The 20,752-nt window shown below is 40.2% G+C and overlaps 1 protein-coding gene across 2 annotated transcripts; it reads left to right on the plus strand.

The window, feature by feature from the left end:
* The first annotated feature begins 246 nt into the window (after window positions 1-246).
* Window positions 247-20,701, plus strand: znf1035 (zinc finger protein 1035). Of its 2 annotated transcripts, none has more exons than XM_030371041.1 (4): window positions 247-557; window positions 9,484-9,568; window positions 10,886-10,958; window positions 12,191-20,701. In XM_030371041.1, exon 4 carries the CDS (start codon window positions 12,232-12,234, stop codon window positions 20,053-20,055), a length of 7,824 nt encoding a protein of 2,607 aa, XP_030226901.1. In that variant the 5' UTR covers window positions 247-557; window positions 9,484-9,568; window positions 10,886-10,958; window positions 12,191-12,231; the 3' UTR covers window positions 20,056-20,701. The 2 variants fall into 2 exon arrangements, with proteins under 2 accessions (XP_030226901.1, XP_030226902.1); XM_030371042.1 differs by having other exon boundaries at window positions 9,488-9,568.
* Window positions 20,702-20,752: the final 51 nt, after the last annotated feature.

Genomic DNA, 20,752 nt, shown 5'->3' on the forward strand with positions numbered 1-20,752 from the left:
TTGTGGCAGGTTCTCTCCTCAAAATGGTAGGTTGCTCGTGTCGTTTTTAACCCTTGGATGCCACACAGGACACCGATGGTCTTGCAGGCAGTGATGCACCAAGTATGATTTGACCATTCATTTCACAATCCTGAGTGTCCCATTTCGCACAATCCCCTAGTACTTTTTATTCCGGGGACCAAAATTGACAATGCAGGTAGCATAAATTAACGGTCCTCGCAAAAAAAACAAGGGGGGGGGGGGGGGGAGTAGCAGCAGTTGGAGTCCGCCGCAGCCCATAGGACTTGGCCGGATGAAGTCCAGGAGGGATCCGTCTGTTACGGCAACAGCACCCATAGAACTCGGAGGGGAGGGACCTTTGAATGTTATCGCATGTTGTTATTGGTTGTAAGGTTCCATTCCTGAAATGCATACAGTCAGATACATTGTCTGAAGCCATACAAATACTGTGGACCGGATCATCACATCGGATACTGAATTGTAAGACAATCCATTGTCTTGACATTATTGAAGAATTGGACTTGCATTGCACCATCGCTCTAAGGACGAGCCAGAACGTGAGTTTTTGGTTAAGAACTCAAGTTATGTCGATTCCAGCTGCAGTGAAGCCATCATTATTCGCTGCTAGCTATATAGGTATTAGCCATGTAACTGTCAAGGGTTACATTGATGTCATAAATAGCGTCAGCAAATATTAGCCGTGTGCTAAAGCGGACACGTTTCCTTTATCAAGGCAAAAACAATAGTATATTTTCCTTTTATTGTGTGCGTTGTAACCGGCATGGCCCACGCTTTGTGTGCTAAACAGTTAGCTCCCTTAGGCTAATTTATACCACGTTAAGAAGCCCCGTTATACTCTCCCGTCATCAATTCCACCGTTTATTCATCAGCTAAACGTTAAAGATTACAAATACGAAGCTGATTTTGATCGTGGGCGCGGGTGTTTATTCCTTTTAATAAAGCAGTGTACTGCCATTTCGCTAGGTCTGGGAGTCTGCAGGATGAGGGATCAGTCTGGCCCTCTGCAAAAACGTCAGTGTCCACTAATGCATACATTGAGCATTACCATTTATTATCTATATATAATCCATTCTGAGGATTCAAGTAGGCTTATGAGATATGCTAAACCTGTCTCTAAATGTCTCAATAAAATGTTCCTCCTCAGATTATATTCATGGGACAGGCTTGCAACTTTGTACAATGTATGATGTCTCCCTCATTTAGGTTAATTCATAACTTAAACCACAACACTTTGTTTTTGTTGCTATAGCATACACATTTCTTTAAAATAAACATAGTTGCATACTAGAATACCACATTGTGCTGGATTGCATGTCACGCAGTTTTATCATTCATAAATAGTTTTTGATTAATACACAGGGCTCAACATTAAGCCTTACTTACTTTAACAACGACTTAGGTGTTTGTGTGAGCGTGTGTGTGTGTGTGTGTGTGTGTGTGTGTGTGTGTGTGTGTACATTAACACAGGGCTCTCAATTTTTGAACTGAGTTCAGAGTGAGATTTTAACCTGCAAAAACATAAGTATATATTAATGTGGCATTCAGTAGGCCAATCCTGTGGTAAAGTGTGTAAAGTATGACCAAGTGTTTCTTTCTTTTCAATAGATAGAACTTTATCAATCCCCTGTAGGAGAAATTTGTAAATGTTTGTCCCTATAAAACAATAATGGTAAAAATAATAATTACAAATTAATTAAGTAAGTCAAACCGTCCAATCTGAAGGCTCTTCTTAACCACTCCCCCTTTCTCACTTCCAGCAATGCAAAGCGAACAGAACTGAGTAGGGGAGGGCGTAGCCTAATTCAATGTGAACATGTATGAGGCTTTAATAAAATCCCCTACGATTTTTTTAGAGTGTTTCCAAAATAGGGCATGTCCGGGCAAAAGAGGACGTCTGGTTACCCTACGTACGGGAAACCCATTTGATTCCTACCTGTTCCACTGTTAAATAGCGGCCCAAATTGTTGGGCGCTATCCTGGTAATTTCTCTGAGTGAGAAATACGAAGTGTGGCGTGAGAGCGTGTGCATGGGTTGAATTGCGTGTGTCTCACGCCGAATGCGTGAGACTTGAGAGCCCTGTTAACATGCCACATCCTCTAGCTTTGTCTTCAGCACGACTCTCGGGGGTCGTCCCTTTGACTATAGAAGATGAGCTGGAATGTTATAAAGAGGCCTGCAGGTAATGGTTGAGAAATGAAGCAGAGGAGATAAGTGCAGAAAAGAGCAAGATCAACAAAAATGCCCCTTCTCTCACTCCCTTCCATTGAGAAGAACTGCATTTCCCACACCTGTTGATCACAGGCAAGATGGATTCCCTCAATCACTGAAAATAAGTTTGATTGGTCAGAATGACCTGGGAACAGTCTGGAATCGAAATGGTCTAATACAGAAGTTTGTTTCGACCAATGATGTAGCTGGAGTTATTTTTTCTCTCGTTTGATGTAACATCAAAGAAGCCTACGCCTCTTTGTAAAGCACTATTTCTTCTGTAGAGAATTGGAACCGACTCAGGCTCTATGAGTCAACTTTTAGGGTACAGCCCTCGCCGCCCCTTCCCAGAATCTCTACTGTAACATAGTATAAACAGTAGGGGTGTAACGATGTAGCGATTTCCGTGTTGCAGTAAAGTCGACATTAATTGTATTCGCACAAAGGTAGATTCTTAACGGCTCTCACCAGCAAATATATATGTTTAACCAGTCACATTCAGGTATATTTGTCATGTCACCAATCACCATGGAGACTGTACAAGTTGTGGGAAATGGCAGAGTTAACAGCCTATTTACGTTTCTCAACACTGTCTTCTTATTGCAGCTATAGTGGTCAATTCTAATCAGACCTTTAATTATCCCTATCTGTTACATATATTGATGATTCCATTGTGGTAAACTACAATCATAGACCTATACTTGTGATTTTTAACATTTATTGATCATCCATAGTGGTCAACTAATCATAGACCTATATCCTATCTGTTACATGGATTGATCATTCATTTTGATAGCAGTCGGCGCTGCCTTTTCCGTTTGGACGCTTGTGTACTTTCACTTTCATAACGCTCTGAGAATGACTTGAAGTGCTGGGATCAAAAGCTTCCATCACATTGTGGCCCCCATGGCTCCAGTTGTCCCTGACCCCTGAGAACCAAACAAGTCACACCGCTTATTATTCAAAGAATCGAATGACATGATGATAGGATTGAACGATATAACGATATATATCGGGGGACGGGAGAAATGTCTATCAATGTCTATTGTTCCTATCACTCTTTACCTCACGGTTGTATTTTAAGTCATTCCGACCATGACTCACAATCAATACATGTTCTCGCTTATACGAAAATCTAACCTGGAGGAGTGGAAACAGAACGAACGTTCCCAACAGTCCAAGACAAAACGAGAGGCAAAAGATATCTTGCAATAAAAAAGCAAATCTCGGGGTCTTTATTTTGCGGATAATTGAAGCTTGTTTTGGACAGCCGTTGTTTTGATGATCCAGTGGAGAGAGAGTTGGGATTCCCAGTTTAACACTAGGTTGTATGTTAATTTGTGGGGCTCAGTCTAAGCAGTAGTTTATTATGACGTCCGTGTTACAGTTAAGCTCAGTCTAGCCCCACTGTGTGTGACACATTTTATAGATAACATCGCTCATAAGACGTGAAGAAGATTGTTTAAGCATTGTTTTTTGCATATAGTTTCTACAGGGAGCAAACCGCATATGTAGAAAGCAGTTAGCCCCTCTAGCCATGTAAAGGGGGGTCCCTACACATCCCGAACAATTTTATTTCAAAGTCGATAATCCAGTGTTTCCCCTAGTTTTTTTGTAGCAGGGGTACTGTGAGTTGTTAATCTAGCAACGCTAGGGGGGTCCGGGAGCATGCCTACCCGGATTTCTTTTTAAAAATAAAAAACCTCTGGTGAGTTTTTTTGGGGAAAAATGTACAGATCGAGCTTCCAAATATGAAATTGCATTAGGGTTGCCGCGGTATACGGTGTTACCGGTGTTGAGGCCAACACCGATTACTCTGTGTTGCACACCGGCAACACGAGTTTTTTTTAAAAGTTTTTTTTCAGTAATAAAAAAAAAAATCAGTAAAAATGAATAGTATAATTATAATTAAGAAAATGTGTAGAATAGGCCACAGTTCTGCTCTGTGCGGGAGAATTGTCGCGCCAAGAATTGACGTGCTTCCTTACAAGACCGGTAACCATAGCAACGCCGGTAAATAAACCCCGCGAAGCCCAATCCCTACGTGAGCTCCCCGCGCTACGGCCATCCGGAGGCGCACAGAGCTTTTGGCCGTGATATTATGATATATAAAATTATATTATACTATTATATATAGAACGTTATAAGACGCTGAGAATTGGCGCGCTGCCAGCCGCTTTCACCGAGTGTGAAAGGAGAGTTGACGGAGAAGATGGCGGTTGACCTATAGTTTCAAAGTTAATACCGTTTATACCGGTAATACCGGTGTTGACACGAGCGTATTAATCGTGTGAAAATGTCCACACCGCGGCAACCCTACATTGCATCAATCAGAGTCAAGGTATCTGCTGAGACCAGATCAATGTGCCTTGAACTTGGCAGAATCTTTTTTTTTCCTTTTTTTTTTTTTAAGTGGCGCTGACAATCCAGCAGCGGTGGTGTGCCGCTGCTGAATGCATACAGGGAAATACCGGATAATCATTTTAATCAATTGGACGTTTGCGACGTCTGAAATGGTTAGCTCTTGTGATCGCCACAAGCGTGGCAGTCACAAGAGCTTTGATTCGCTCTGACCCAAGCTTGAGCAACTGGCAGAGTGATCGCGCTCGGCAACAGCTGAATTTTGCATTCGGCTGTTGCACTTCTTTTTTTGGTTGAAATACTGCCACACCGCTGACATGACCAACACATAGCTCTCATGTGTTAGCTCCGTTGCGCATGCGCCTCATTGGCATATTGCTCTGCTTTGACGAGTTTCTAACACTCTAATGTACAACAAAAAGGAGGTGTAGGGGATGACTGTTGATTAGTGATCTATCATCCACACTCCACAGATGTGCACATCTGATTGTTTGTTTGATATATCGACATCTACACATTTGGTGTAATGATACCATATTACATTTAAGCAGAGGGGAACCGTCAGGGGGCCTAAAATATTCTAGAAATTCTAAAATTATTTTATAAATTCATTGAAACAAAAATGTTTCAGAGGAATTTAACCCTTCAAAGCGGTCTATTGGTCAGCCTATCAGAATGCTCCTGACCCGCTATCATTTCACAGAGGTCGAGTAATAGTAATTCTATGAGACTTATTTCAAATGACAAATTGACCAAACAAATCTTCCTTCTAAATGGGTGGGCTGTGTCATCAAGTTATCGATAACTTGATGAGTTCCGCCTGCTATGAGGGACATGAATCCAATAAACCAGTTAGCTAGATTATGGCCTTGACTTTGCTTAATTCACGACGGCAGCTGCTGCGAGTAACAAGACAGCTTGGATAGAAGGTTATTGTTTCTGATTTGGTATCTACAACGTTTTCTAGTTAATCTTTTAATAAAAGTGGAATTAAAAATAGGTAGACCCACACAAGATCTAAAATTGGTTCAGAAAACCAAAGCTTTTCAAAGGCATTTCAACTCCACATATGGCAATACCCGTGGATGACGAGATGAGCAAGGAGCAAAAGCTTTACCGTTGGGATTTAAAAAATGTGCTGCCGTCATGAGTTTCGCATCATGGTCGTTGTCTATACATGTATAGGGCCCTATGATTTCCGCGATAACGAAAACGAGGACGGAATCACGGAATCGGACAATAAAAACGGAATCTACTGATTTTTTTTTTTTTTTTTTTTTTCTTTATTATACAGGAAAGTATTAAAAGTAACAAAGTTACAATTAAAACGGGCCTGTCTCAGTAAAATAACTGATTTCCACCAGGTTCCTGTTCTGCAGCACATATAACATGTAACAGGGACAAGGCACATCACACGTCACATTTACAATATGCAGCGGAATTCGCCATTATTTTGGTGAAATTCAGTTTCGAGGGAAAAGGGAAACAACACAGGTGACGTTAACATCACTGAATGTTTAGCAGTCACTCCCACAAAAATGTAAAAAAAAATCCCCGGTCCACCACTCCTGCCTAGGTGGCGGGAATGCAAACAATAGGTCCAGCTCCCGCTCCTAACAAATAGCCGAAGAAGAAGTTGAAGCGCCCGTAATTCGGTTCTAACTAGGGCTGTCAACGAATATTCGAAGTTCGAATATTCGTTCGAAATGTATCCAAAAACGCGAATTCGAACGTGAAAATTAATATTCGAATGTGAAAAAACACTCCCGCGGTACAAGCGCCTCTATCTGCTTTGTGAATGAGCCTCTGTCTGTTCGCGATGTCCCTCATAATATTCGAATGTGAAAAAACACTCCCGCGGTACAAGTGTAACAGACTAGTATTGTGAAGAGCGAATGTATTTTATCCCCTCTGGGTTTCCGTACTTGGATATAGGTATTCCAGCTCGGCTATGCCATTCAATAAGCATCCGAAGTAGAGCTCAGGGAGCTAGTAGTCTGGCTGGTGAAAGCTGCTATGACGCAATGTTCTCGGCAAAGTCCAAGACAGCTTTTTTTTCATGAATCCGAACGGTGCGTAGTGCTGGCCCTTTCGCTGGCATGGTGGAAGACGTAGGCGACATGCATTTTTTTCTTTATCGATTTTAATAGGCCTTCTCGATAAATGGTAAGCAAAGCAAGGAACGTTACCACTAGCATACTTTGTAACATTCAGAAGCGGGCGTCTTCTTCAGATTACTATAGTTTGCGCGCTTGCAGGTGTGGTGGTGAAATGCAAGCGATACAAAGTTGTGGCTTTTCATGATTAGGCCTCCACGTTACTGGGCTGTTTATATGATATATATATATCCCACTAATTTGAACCATGGTTTTGTCGCATTATTGACATATTGACGGCAACTGCGTAAAATAGGCAACCAGATATTCGAATAGTTCGAATTCGTGATTTTTTTCCAAACGAACATTCGAATGTCATTTTTGAGCAATTTTGACAGCCCTAGTTCTAACCCCCAAATTCAGAGCCGAACAATATCCAAAACACTTCTATCACTCAGGTGATCAGCTGTTTTGTAGAATATGTCAATATACTATCGATTGGAAACGCAAAGATACGTGCGATGACCACTTGAAGTCCAAAATCCATATAAAAAACACTGAACGCCGTAGCCAGGGCACGCCCCTTCAAACCACAATTTGAGTATATAAAAAAATAGTTTATAAGCACTTTATTATTTATGTCATGTTGTTTTTATTTGAAGCACTAAAAACAGTGCAATGTTGGGATGTTTTAATAAATGTAGTCTTCTATCTGATTAAATTGTAAGAATTGTATTCGTTCGCACTTATTTGACATTCGTTTTGATGATTTCAATTGCTTAAAGTGTAAAAACGGAATTCATGAAAATTAAAACGGAAAAAACGGAATTTAGAAAAAAATAAAACGGAATTTGGAAAAAAATAAAACGGATTTCATAGGGCCCTACATGTATATTCTACTGAAGTTCACACAAAGCTTGTGTGATGATGCGATTATGTGTCATTTTGCTAAAGAGATTTTTGTGATCACTCACTCTCTCCGTGCGGTTTGCTCGATGCATTGCTAAGACTGGACTCGCGTATTGATGTTGTTTCAGAGCTGGAATTGTCATAGGTAACTATTGCAGTACTATAGAGAGATGGTAGGGATGGGCATGATTAATCGACGATCGACTAATTGATCGTTAAGAATTTCGTCGATTACGTAAACTTTTCATCGATTAAACGAATGCAGTGTGCAATTAAACATTTTACCACACGGGGGGCCAATATTTAAATTTGCGGCTCCTCCCCCGCAATAAACATCCCGCTTTGAACGGTGAACTCTTTACGCCTAGCAGCTATAAAAAGCTATAAAAACTACAAAATGACTATTAATGCAGGCTATGTGGAAAATACGCCGCCTTTGGCTCAGCCTGGCTCCGCCCTCTTCCGCTACGTAGCTAAGGTGGCTGCCGACGAAAAGTGTACATGCTTTTTTTTTTTTTCTGTTGCATTTGAACACATCAATCATATTGCTGAGCCGACCTGAACACATCACATTTGACACTGTTTGCGACTTTTTTTTTAAGCTAACTAGCTCTATATCCTGCCGATTTTAACATGGATTTAAAAACGGCATTACTATTTTTAACTGACGGGACTTTCTACACCGTCCGGTTGTGAGATTACTATTGTGCTTTGAATGACAGTTGCCAACGCTTTTAGTAATAGATTTTTATTGATTTTATCGATTCGTTGTTGCAGCCCCTAGCAAATATTGTATCTTTCTCCAATGAATTGATTTAATATCGTATTGTGATGAAACCAGAGAGTTACACCCCTAAGATGCATGTCAAGACCTTTAACGGAATACTGGTGTCATTTTGAATTTTGTCTATGATGTGTATGGTTCACATTTATACCGGTACCTGGAAGTTGGTACCGGTACCCAACGGTACATTATTTTCTTTACTTAACCCTCGGTAATAGGAAAAGATCAATTTCATTTATAAAAATAAGACGACTTCTCAATTTCAACATTGTTATTTATTTTGAATATACTTGAATAAACCACTCCTTCTCCCCTCCCAAACACATCTCTACAACCCCCAGCCCACAACAATAGCGTAAGAATACTGTTGTCTGTGTCTCGGAGGAAACACTGTTATCCTTCCTAAAATCTTGTAGTCGTAGCACTGAGGGACTCGGGCAGGGTAACAACGTCTTCTGCACCAGGGTGAAGGGTGTAACCTCTGGGGCTCGGATGTGATGATATCCTTGATGATGAATTCAGTTTGACATTCAATGTTCCCCAATTTTTGCTTCCTAATTTGAATAGCTCATTGATAGTCTATTTATTATGACCAGTCCTCAATTCCTCAGCTTTTTATTCTGGGTAAAACTTCTTCGGCACTAGTTTCAGTTTCAGTTTTTTCTGGAAGAGTTGGTTGCAGGGCAAACAAACACGGTACATTCCAGGGCTTTTGGACATGTTGTGTTTGACCAGATGTTTTATTCAGGTTAGACAGGATTTCCCTGTAAAAAGTGTAAACATCTATACTTTCGACAACCTTTGGCTCTCCATTGGACTGACTGTGTTTAAACGTACCACATGAACGAGTTGTGACGTAGTGGTGCCCCTCTCTCTGTACTACAGTATGTCGAAGCACACTCTCTCACCCACTGTGTCTTTCAGGTCCAGATATTTGGTACAATTTGATTTAACTTGAATAGGTACCGACAGCTTCAATGTGTGGTCCATCATTTGAAGATAATGTTTTTCCCTGGGGTTGGGTCCCAACAAGTATAGCCTCTGTTTATTTGCTGCTCAGCTGTATTAACTTATATTTCATCCAACCATCTTATCTGCTCAAGGCAGGTGTGATGCTGACCAAGACAAGGGACACCACATGCAAGTAGGAGTTTCCAGGAGGATAAGATGCTCATTTCTGCCAGAGCGGTATGTCTGAAACTAGAACAGGACAATGTTCAAGTTTGTCCAAAAGCTATTCCTACCGCTTTAATTGCAATCCTCTTCCCCTCCCCCTTGCCTTCAAACCCTCTCCAGTGGCTCTGCAACACTTAAACTGCATTCAGTAAACTCTTAACATAATGCTTTAGTAATGGTAATACTTACATGGATCATAATACATTATGAAACCCTTTTTATTATTTTCATCATTGGTTTTTCCAGCCTTGCACCTGACTTGTCCATCAGGATGATTTTTATTCAACATTGAAATAACCGTTTCTATGAATTTTAACAAAAATCCTGCCAAACTTGAAAATCCTACCTTCAAGTATCCAATTATATTTTGGTATTTTATGGAGCTTTTTCGAATTACTCAAAAACAAAGTGAAATACAGTGATGTTGCTAGGTACGCGTCCTGCGTCCCTGACGCATTAAAATCTGAAAGGACGCACTAAACTCACTATCCATGCGTCCCGGGGACGCATCTCATTTTCCCCATGAAAAACGATACATTGTGAACATTAAACAACTCGTGTTTAATCACAGTAACTGGCCAAAGAAACCTTCTTGTGAGCAGATCGGACAAGCGCTGTTTCAACCCTCTGCGCATCTACTTGGCGCAGACGTGATCCCCTGTACAAAGTATCGCGACATGCTAATTTAGCCGCTACCAAAACAACTAGCTCGTCACCGCTGATTTCATTTCAACAATTAAAAATACGAACTTCATAGTAAATAAACCCACGTTTCCACTGCTCGATGCTGTGCTCATTCGTGTCGAATGAGCAAATCAAACAGGATTTTTTTGCAATCCTTCTGATTGAATATATGTACATTTATGACAAAATCGTGAGGACTAGGCTTGTGACACACACACACACACGAATGTGGCGCTCGCGCGGTAATAGCTCATTGGCGCCACCTAGTGACCATTATGTGCAAATGCACAGCCTCATTAAAATGACTAAGGGGGTCATTTGACCCCTCTTGCGGCGCTAGGAGTAAGTAAAAATGGCCCGGCGTTTCTAGTGTTAAACATGAACGGTTGAGTACTCCAGCTCTAACCATATCATACCACCATCAAGGAGTTTAACACTATTAATTTAATTTAAGAAATAGAATAATAATAAAAAAGAAACACATTTTTTAAACTGGGGAGTCGACTCGGGACCCATTGAATTTCTCAGGGACCCACCCAACTCGCCACCTGTGGGTCCCGGGGACTCACTACATTGAAAACCTATCAACATCACTGGAAATATGTATTTTGACATAAATATTACTAATCATGGTTTCTTTTTAAGGTTGGTGATATATAGGTATATACATAACCGATCACCATGAGTCGAGTCGGTGTATGACCTGAAGAAACATGAGGTAAGACGGCTCTATAAACATGCAAAAACATAGCCAACTTCCAGTTATTTGATGTTGTGCTTATTCATTGCATATTTAGGTGAGTGCTGCATGCAGCGCTCAACTATTGTTCTTCACAAGTTTTATTCTTTCTTTCTTTCCTCTTTATTACTCTCTACAAACTTTGGGACCTATCTTCCTAAATTTTTCACCAAGAGACTATTCAAATGTTTTAATTTTTTTTTCAGAATAGCTTGGAATCGCGCGCTTCTTTTCAGATTTTTTATATATTTTATACTTTTTAAGATATTCTACTTTTAAAATACTATCTTTTTTTTAACATGGGAGTCAATGGGAGGTACTCCAACCTCTGGTACTTCAACTGTTTAAGACGTAACTAAATACATTTTCAACCGTTTATCTTCGTTCAAACCATTTAACAAATCGACACACTTGTATCTTCAATAATATCTAAACGGAATTTCGATATCAATTAAACTTTACTCAGAATCACAGTTTTAGTTTCATACCGGCTTCGTTTTCAGCTGTTTTCATTGAAGACTCCTCAATACATCGTAACTCGATCATTTTAAACCGTTTACCTTCGTTCAAACCATTCAACAAATCTACACACCTGTATCGGCAATAATATCCAAACAAAATTTCGATATTATTTAAGCTTTATTCAGAATCACAATTCTAGTTTCATACCGGCTTCGTTTTCAGTTGGTCTCATTGATTTACGTTGACGCTGGAGCGTGAGGACGTTCAGCAGTGTTGCTAGATTGGGTGGTTTTTCCCACTGGATGGGGCTACTTTTCGAGGACGTTCAGGCAGTGTTGCCAGATTGGGCTGTTTTTCCCGCTCTATTGGGTTACTTTTAATCACGCACCGGCTCGGCAGACAGACAGACAGAAAGACAGACAGCACCAGATACTTCAGTTCAATTCATTTTACATGTCTGCATTTTTAGCATTGTTTAGCGCTTTTCATTCAGCTGTCACTTTATTTGTTTCCAACCATTTACTTTTTCTTAAATGGTGTGCATGTTTACATAGTTTATGCCATTTAGACTTTTGAACTTTTGTTCAAATCCCTTCACTTTATTTAAGCCATTTAAGGTTTCTTTGTCTTAATCTATGTGGCTTTATTAAAAAATATTTTCAACCTCACTTAGTACTACAGCACTCCACGCATTTTCTGCAGGAAATGCATTTTCTAGTTATAATGATGTTTTTTCTTTTTTTTTTAAGGGTCAACGGAAAGTAAATCTTTCCTTCAAGTCTTCAAAAGAATGTCTCATGGCTGGGATTCCTACCTTCCCAACCTTCAACCTCCGCCCTCTATTCCGAGGCCTTGTGAACTGTCGTCTGGACCAGAAGGGGATTTAACTCAACCTATAGAGAACTTCAATGCACATCATGACTTGTCCAACATGGAGGCTTCAGAAGAGGCTGTTTCAACCAACTCTGACTTTGGCTCCAACCTTTACCCAAACTCTGGCACAAATTCAGACTGTGCATTTAGTTACTATAGTGACACACCATGGCAAGCTGATCAACATCAGTCAGTTGAAGATGGGTCATCAAAATGTGAAAATGGAGATTTCTCAAATTTGACTGCAGATGGATTAACCACATCAAGCCATTTTCCCTCTTTTGCAGCAGATTTGCGAGAAATTAAGGAAGACTGTGAAATTCTGGCACCATCCTTCCTTGAGGACTACTCGGATGTCAGTAGTTGCTCAGATTCAAATATAAACGAAACAGAAATAAGACCTTCTTGTAAGTATATGAAAAGCTTGGATAAAAAAAAGGCAAGTTGTGACAATTTAATAACTACAAAACACAGTCCCTCAGAATGGCCATTCACCCCGACCGGCAATATGTCAATTTCTGCTGATTTTCCAACCGCTCAAATCTCAGAAACACCTTTAATCTTGCCAATCCCATCTGAATTACACGATAAGGCAAGAAAAATGGCAGATTGTGCAGAACAAAATATGGAAACAAAAGAAGATAATTCTGAATGTTGTGTCCCAAAACATTCAACATCAGCTTCGGCAAAATCCTTGGAAACAGAGAATGATAAACAGGAAAATGCAGGGACAGAGCAGAAACTGAAATATGACATGGAGGAAAAGACAGTTCCTATACAAGCAAAAGAGCTGAACGTCACCATTGGTATTCACAAGGACATGGCAGAGGATACAACGAACGGCTCCTCAGAGTATGAAAAAGAGCTCACATGTCCTAAAGTGGACAAATGGCAAGAGAAGGAGCCACTTGTATATAATAAATTAACTTCGGTCCTTAGTTCTGCAAAAGATTTGGATGTTAAAATCCAGGAAACTGCTACAAAATTATCAGACCTGATACAAGATAACAGGGAAGTATGGGATGGTGAGGAAACCATTGACCAAAATCACGTTTCTTCACCTAGCCTGCATGAAAATGGAATGGATGACACAAGTAACTCCTTGTTATCTTCCACCACTGAATGTGATGTTGATGCCAACGTTTCCCATTCTCAAGATACAATTCATGAACTGGACAATGACAACTCGGAGACTTTGAAGGAAGTAAAGATGACAAATGGTCTGAAAAGAACAATTCAAGGCATATCACAGTTCCAGTGTCCTGCACAGCTATCTTCTGAAAGTTGCATGGACATAATTGGTAGTGATAATGTTGAGGACAGCAAATGCGACACCATGGATGCTTCTTACAACCAGACACTCTCTGGCTCTAGGAGGCTTTTAGAGCAACCTCCAGAAAGTGAATCAACAGATCAATTGCGCCAGCCAAAGTTATACTCCATTATGGATGAGGAAAAAACATTGAAGAGCATTGTTTCTGCCACACAACGGCATGAAGAGAATGGATCTGAATCTTTGAAAGAATCCTTCCCGGAGACAAGGCCATCCTTTGAACAGCCTGATCTTGGCATGTATGATGGTGAAGCCTTACCTAGAGTGAATACCCCCTGTGCAGACAATGAAACATCTCAATCAGAACAAAAAAGTCCTGTGGCATGTTTGGAAAACTCCAATCCAACTGATTTAAAAGTGGAGTTACCTGAACTCAAAAGCTCTTTACAATTGCAAAAAAGGCTGCAGCCCATTATAATTCTGAAAACCTTAGAACCAGTAAATGGCATAAAAGAATATCAATGCACGGAATGCCAACACTCAACACAAAATGTTGATGATATAATTGAACACCATCATACCCATTCACAGCATGAATTCAAATTTTGCCCAACGTCTAATATCTATTTGCTGCATGATGATCCACAAAGCAAACTTGTTTGTGATGTCACTGGCTACGACCTACCAGCGAAGGTGGTACTTAAGACCACAAGGAAAAAAAATAAAATATACCCGTGCAACTCATGCAGTCATGTATCTCATAGGTTTTATCAACATGTGCAGCATATAAGAACTCATACAGGAAGAACACCATTTAAATGCAATGGATGTAATCTATACTTCTCGCAGAGTAGCTGCTTGTACAGACACGTGCGCATTGCTGGGCGATGTCAAGGCTCAAAACATAAGTCAAATACAAATTTGAATATCCCAAAAAGTAAAACAACCAAACCAGAACAAGTAACAGAGAAAGTTATGGAATTCAAAGGTCTAACGGACTGCTACGTGAAGCTTGTGGATATCTCCGTGGCACATGTTTGTCCATTTTGTTCAAAAACCTTTGCAAGTTCCAAGAAGATGAACAAGCATGTATCGAATGTACACAAGGTGAAGGGAGTCATAAAGGGAATGGCAAAAAGTGGGGTTGATGAATTCGGCAAATATAAATGCCCACTCTGTCCTCGTGTTTTCAAGTACTCTTACAACAGAGCTCGCCACCTGCGGCGCTGTATCAAAGAACAAACAAATGGTGCCAATTGGAAAATAGGTAGTAAATATCAGTGCCCACTGTGCAAAGAAATCTTCTCATTGACAAATAATAGAACACGACATATCCAAAATAATTGCCTGCGAAGCTATCTCCGAAAGCTGGCAAAAGCAAACCCTAAGATAAGTTTGGCAAATAAGGAAGTACCTTCAACTACAACAGACCCTGAGGACATACGAGGCTACAAGTGTAGTCTTTGTCCAGCCAGGTTTTTCCATCCATCTGGGAAATACAAACATATGAAGAAACATGAGTTGTACAAACTGACAGGAAAAGTTGTCCAATACAGGTCTTTCCCCGTCTCGATAGACAGAAAATATCTCAGCAGTAAAAAATCTGTGAAGATCACAGATACCTCAATTTCAAACGAAGCTAATCACAGCTATGGCTTCTCATGCTCCTTCTGTGGCAAAGGATTCAGCAAATCACTCTCTCTAAAGAACCATGAAAGAATTCACAAAGGTGACAGACCATTCCTCTGTTTGGAATGTGGAAAAGGATTTGCCAGACGCAGTCATTTGATAAATCACAAGACAATTCATCAAAGAAGGATACAATGCACAGTTTGCAAAAAGATTCTTCCATCTATTGGGGAACTGATTCAACACAGAAAGACTCATCTTAAAAGGGGAAAACTAAAGTGCCCATACTGTCCACTGCTGTTTGATTATCCTGTATATTTACTGAGACATCTTGCATCCCACAAAAGTGAATCCGAAAAGGCACTTGGTTACACAGAGAAAAAAGTAAAACCACCGCAATCTTTGCATAAGCAGAAAGTTTCCCAGTGTTCTTTGTGCAAAGAAGATTTTGAGGATCCCCAATCTTTAAGGAAACACTGTCTAAAACATATAACGGAATCCTCATTCAAGTGTCCTTTCTGCCAACATCACTTCAATTCTCGGCGCTGCTTGGTTCGCCATATAGAAAGGCATTCTGGAGACAAACCTTTTCCATGCAATGACTGTGGTAAAAGATTCCACCGCATTATTAACCTTGATCTCCATAAGAAAACATGTTCTGCCAGTAAACTGGAAGAAAACCAGCCGGAGGTAGTTGAGGTTTTAGAGAAACCAGTTGAAAATAGCAGAAAATTACTCTATTGTTCCTACTGTCCACGGACATTTAGTCGAAGAAACCGTTTCAAGAAACACCATAATGGCCATAAATTAAATACTTTGTTGAGCTGTTCTAAATGCACCCTTTTTTATGGACGTACAAAACTTTCCCAACATGAAAAGAATTGCAATGGAACAACTGCCATTGATGAACTTGCCAAGAGTTTGCCAAACAAAGTGGTGGAAAAGGTTGGAAAAAAGCTACATGGGACCAATAGAACTAGAACAAAGACATTTCCACATACCTGTCCACACTGCCCCCAAAAGTTTCAGTACAGATCACTTCTCTTAAGACATCTGAATTCACACACCAAGAAATCTTTTGCTTGTGACCACTGTGGCCGTCAATATGGCAACAAGTCTATGTGTATCAAGCATGAAGCCTTATGTGGTGGGTTTGTTAGGAAGGATGATACCAAGCTCCACAACTATAACCAACCAAGATTGTTAAGGCCAACTAGTGTCAAAGAAGCAAAAGAGAAAAATACAGATTCTGAAGCTGAATACAAATGCAAGTTCTGCACAAAGACATTTTGGAAAGCCAGAAATCTGAGACGACACATTTTGACACACACTGAAGTCAAGCCTTATCGCTGTAAAGCCTGTGACAGTTGCTTCTCCAGGTATGATCATCTGAAACTACACCAGACCCGCTGTAAAGGCAAAAGACAGCGATTGGAAGTTTGTTTACCCAAAATTAGTTTGGATGCAGTTGGAAAAGGTTGGCAAAAGCAGGCTCATAGTCTGATTATTGCTGAGGAGCAGAGATTTGAGTGCAATATCTGCTTAAAATTCTTTACTTGCAAATCTAAATTGGCCAGACATATGTCTATGCTCCATAACAAAAGTACATTACCTATCAACCGGCGCAAAAACATTGCACTATCAACAGGAATTGACAGGCTTGAGGCTGAAATTCTAGAGCAGTATCCCATCAAACGGCAAAGAAATGCCTGTATATATTGTCCCAGATCTTTCAAATCAGGTTGGCAGTTAGGAGTGCATACCCGACTGCATACAGGTGAGAAGCCTTTTCTCTGTAACCTGTGTGGAGAGAGATTTATCAGGAGGGATTATTTAATGCGTCACTCATCCAAGTGCAATCCCACAAAGGGTAGACATGATGATTTAGTGCCCTGTAATCAATGTCAAGAGCTTTTACCCAAGGAGTCCCTTGAAATCCATCAATTGGATTGTTCCAACGCAAGTATATCAGGTGACCTCCAGAAATCTTCTGAAATAACATCAAATGGCTTCTCTTGTGCTTACTGCGATTCCACTTTCTTAATATTTTCTCAGCTCCAACAACATTTCCTAAATGACCACAAGCAGGACACTGTTAAGTCACCAGTTCCTACTACATCTCTACAACAGCATTTGTCAAATATTGTCAGTATCAAGGAAGAGCCTTTGGATGCCACAAATGATGAGAAACTAATAAATGGAGATGGCAAAATATTGTTCAGTGGTAATACTCATGTCGATGATGCTGGAGAGAAACCTTTTCCGTGTTCATTTTGCAACTTGCGCTTCAAAAACAGGTCAGGACTAGGTGGCCACCTTCGCATCCATTCAAATCCAGCTCCATTTTCCTGTCCTAGGTGCATGAAATGTTTCTGGAATAAGAATCACCAACGCCGCCATTTAAAGAAATGTAAAAGACTTGAAGTGCTTTCCAAGAAGAATGTTGGTCTCAAATCTTTGCTCGCCATCAGCTCAGAGATTGATGCACCACAAAATGATTCAGTTCTAGTTTTCAAAGAAGGCTCCAAAATCCCTCGCAGGGGCACAGGGGTTTTACAGACAGAATTTTCCTGCAAAGACCCAGAAGGCTTACAAGAGGAAGACCAAGTACAGACCTCATCTGTAGAAAAGAAAGCTGTACATTACCAATGTTCAGAGTGCAACCAGAGTTTCACTGATGGTTTATTGCTCATTAGTCATCTTGAAGACCATGGAAGAGTTGAACAAGAGAAAAACCGCAATACGTGTCCAGAGTGTGGAAAGGTGTGCAATAACGGAGCAAATCTTGATAGACACATGAAAGCGCATGGGATTGATAAGACTTATCCTTGCTTGGAGTGTTCCAAAAGATTCCCCACCTTAGGGAAGCTACTTGTACACAAAAAACATCACAAAAAACGTTCACGCCCATTTCTTTGCAAAATTTGTTCTCAACGATTCTGGTCAAATAAATCTCTGCTTGGCCACTTCAGTGAAAACCATCCAAAGGAACTCTACTTTTGCAAACTGTGTAGCCGACATTATACTTTAAAAGGCTCCCTTATTCGACACTATAAAAAGAGACATCGCATCAGGCAGCTTGATCAATATATTGATTGCTCTGAAAATGAAGAAAGTATTGACCATGGAAGCATTGAGGTCAATGCTTCAGGCGGAAGTGATAAAGACGGCAAAACTGATGAAGATGGTGACGGGGAAGATTACAGTGAGGGTAGTGACTCAGATGCAGCACCCTACTTCCCTTGTCATGTATGTGGCAAGACATTCCTAACATCAGAAAACCTTGAGGATCACCAGCGATGTCACCTTGGTGAAAAACCACATGAATGCGCAGAATGTGGTAAATGTTTCTTCCAAGCATCCCAACTGCTACAGCATCAACGAACGCACACATCAGAATTTCAGTGTCAAACCTGCCACAGAGGCTTTGTGTCTCTTTTTGCATTACGCAAACACAAGCACACTCATGGAAAGAGTCGGCCATTCCGCTGCTCGAAATGTGACCTCAGTTTCACAGGATACTCCCAGTTGGCAGAACACATGGCAATGCACCGTGAAGATAATTTCCCATGTGACATATGCAATCGCACATTTTCCTGCAAGAGCAGTCGTGCAGAGCATCGGAAAAGCCACTCTGTAGCATCTGGGGATCTTCCACCTTTGATTTTTGAAGAAGAGGTTGATAATTTGACTTTAGCACCATTCACAAGTCAACAGAACTACCGATGTGGGGTTTGCCACCAGTGCTTCGAAGACCCAAAGGAACTTTCAGAGCATGGTTGCCTTGCAGCAAAAGAACGGCCATTCTCATGTTCAGTTTGTGATCTATACTTTCTGCATGAATCTCACCTGGAGAAACACAAGATTAGTAATCACCAGCGACCGAGCTATGAATATTTGTGCAATCAATGTCACATCTGCTTTTCAAATGAGAAGACCTTCATTTTTCATTCACGTAAACATCACCGCGAAAAGAGACATGCATTAAAGATTAAAGAAGAAGATGTTGTGGAAAACAGTACAGTCCCCAAAACAGTCACAGAATATCAAGTTTGCAATACAAAAAATACTGACTTGGTTGGGGAACAAAATCCTCCCCCAATTAATTATCTGACTCATGAATGTAAAATTTGCAAATGTACACTTCCCACTGAAAGTAAAATGAAGGAGCATGAGCGTTGCCATATCTCTGCAGATACACAATTTGAATGCACGGGGTGTGGCCAGAACTTCTTAGGAACCGATGCTTTCAGACAACACCCATGTTCACGTTCATTGTTAAAGAGTGATCATTCAAGCGAACAAACCAAGAAATCACCTGTGAGTGGTCCAACACTAGGGGAGGAGGAAGAAGTTGATGTCACCGGAGAGGATGTGTTTAATTGCTTCGCTTGCTCTGAGCAATTTTCCACCAAAAGCTCCCTGTTGGAGCATCAGAATGACCATCATCCAAAAGTACAATTAAAATGTGGGATTTGTGGACAAACCTTCAAACATAGACAAGATCTAATTCAACATGAGCGAACACATCTAGAGAGAGACGCCAGAGCAACTGTTAAGAAAAAGAAAAAAACGCGGTTAAGTTGTTTTAAATGTCCCACTATGTTTGACACGGTGCAAGAGATGGCTTTGCACATGAAATCCCACTGTGTGCAAGATTATTTACATTACCGTTGTGACATGTGCTACAGGTCGTTCAGCCAGCTGTCTCTTCTGAAGCAGCACCATGAAAGTCATGTTGGCCAGGTTGTGTATGAATGCACAGAATGTGATAAGGCATTTGCTTTTCTTCACCTCTTGGAGGAACACCAATTGACTCATGCTGGACCCTCTAAGTAATGTTGTTGTTTTTTTACATTGTACATTGCTGTAATTATCTGAACTAAAATGTGCTTCATTTAAGCTGCTCATTACTTGTTTTCTTTCATCACTGTGTATTATTGATATGTCATAAATATTCCTTTGCTCTTAAGTTCATGTCTTGTTATCTTGTCAGGTGTTATTTCAAACATTAAAGCAAAACTAAAGTTATGATGTATATTCTTACCAGCTCTCTGACAAAACAGGATACATGTATTGAATATACTGCAATGAATACTAGTTGTGTAACCTTTTTAATGTCTTGGAGATTGGAAGGGATCACATCTTGAATATATATATATAGTTTGACAGACAAATGGTGAATTATTTTTCTTGACTAATATGTAAATAAGGCATTACTGTGTATGTTTTGTAAATAGATTGTTTCCATTGTTATATGACACACGGTTTGAAGGTGATAAAAGTTCTTCAAACTAAGGATTAATTTTCTTTGTATTATAAATGTTTTAGTGCAATGGCAGGTTGTCATTTTCATATAGGAACAAATATGTTTCTGTACAGATAAAATGTTTGGTATGATTGCTGATATTCTTTTCGACAGGTTTGTTTTCTTACAAATTAAAGATACACTTCTTTTGGATTCATACCAAAAAGAGACATTAAATTTTGGGTTACAATTATTTTTATCCCATATTTCTATACCGGAGAGTTTAGG

The sequence above is a fragment of the Gadus morhua genome, chromosome 11 (assembly GCF_902167405.1).
Source record: "Gadus morhua chromosome 11, gadMor3.0, whole genome shotgun sequence".
Classification (NCBI taxonomy): Eukaryota; Metazoa; Chordata; class Actinopteri; order Gadiformes; family Gadidae; genus Gadus; species Gadus morhua.

Excerpts from the sequence above, each read along its gene's own strand:
- znf1035 (XM_030371041.1), top strand. The coding sequence starts at position 12,232 with ATGTCTCATGGCTGGGATTCCTACCTTCCCAACCTTCAACCTCCGCCC.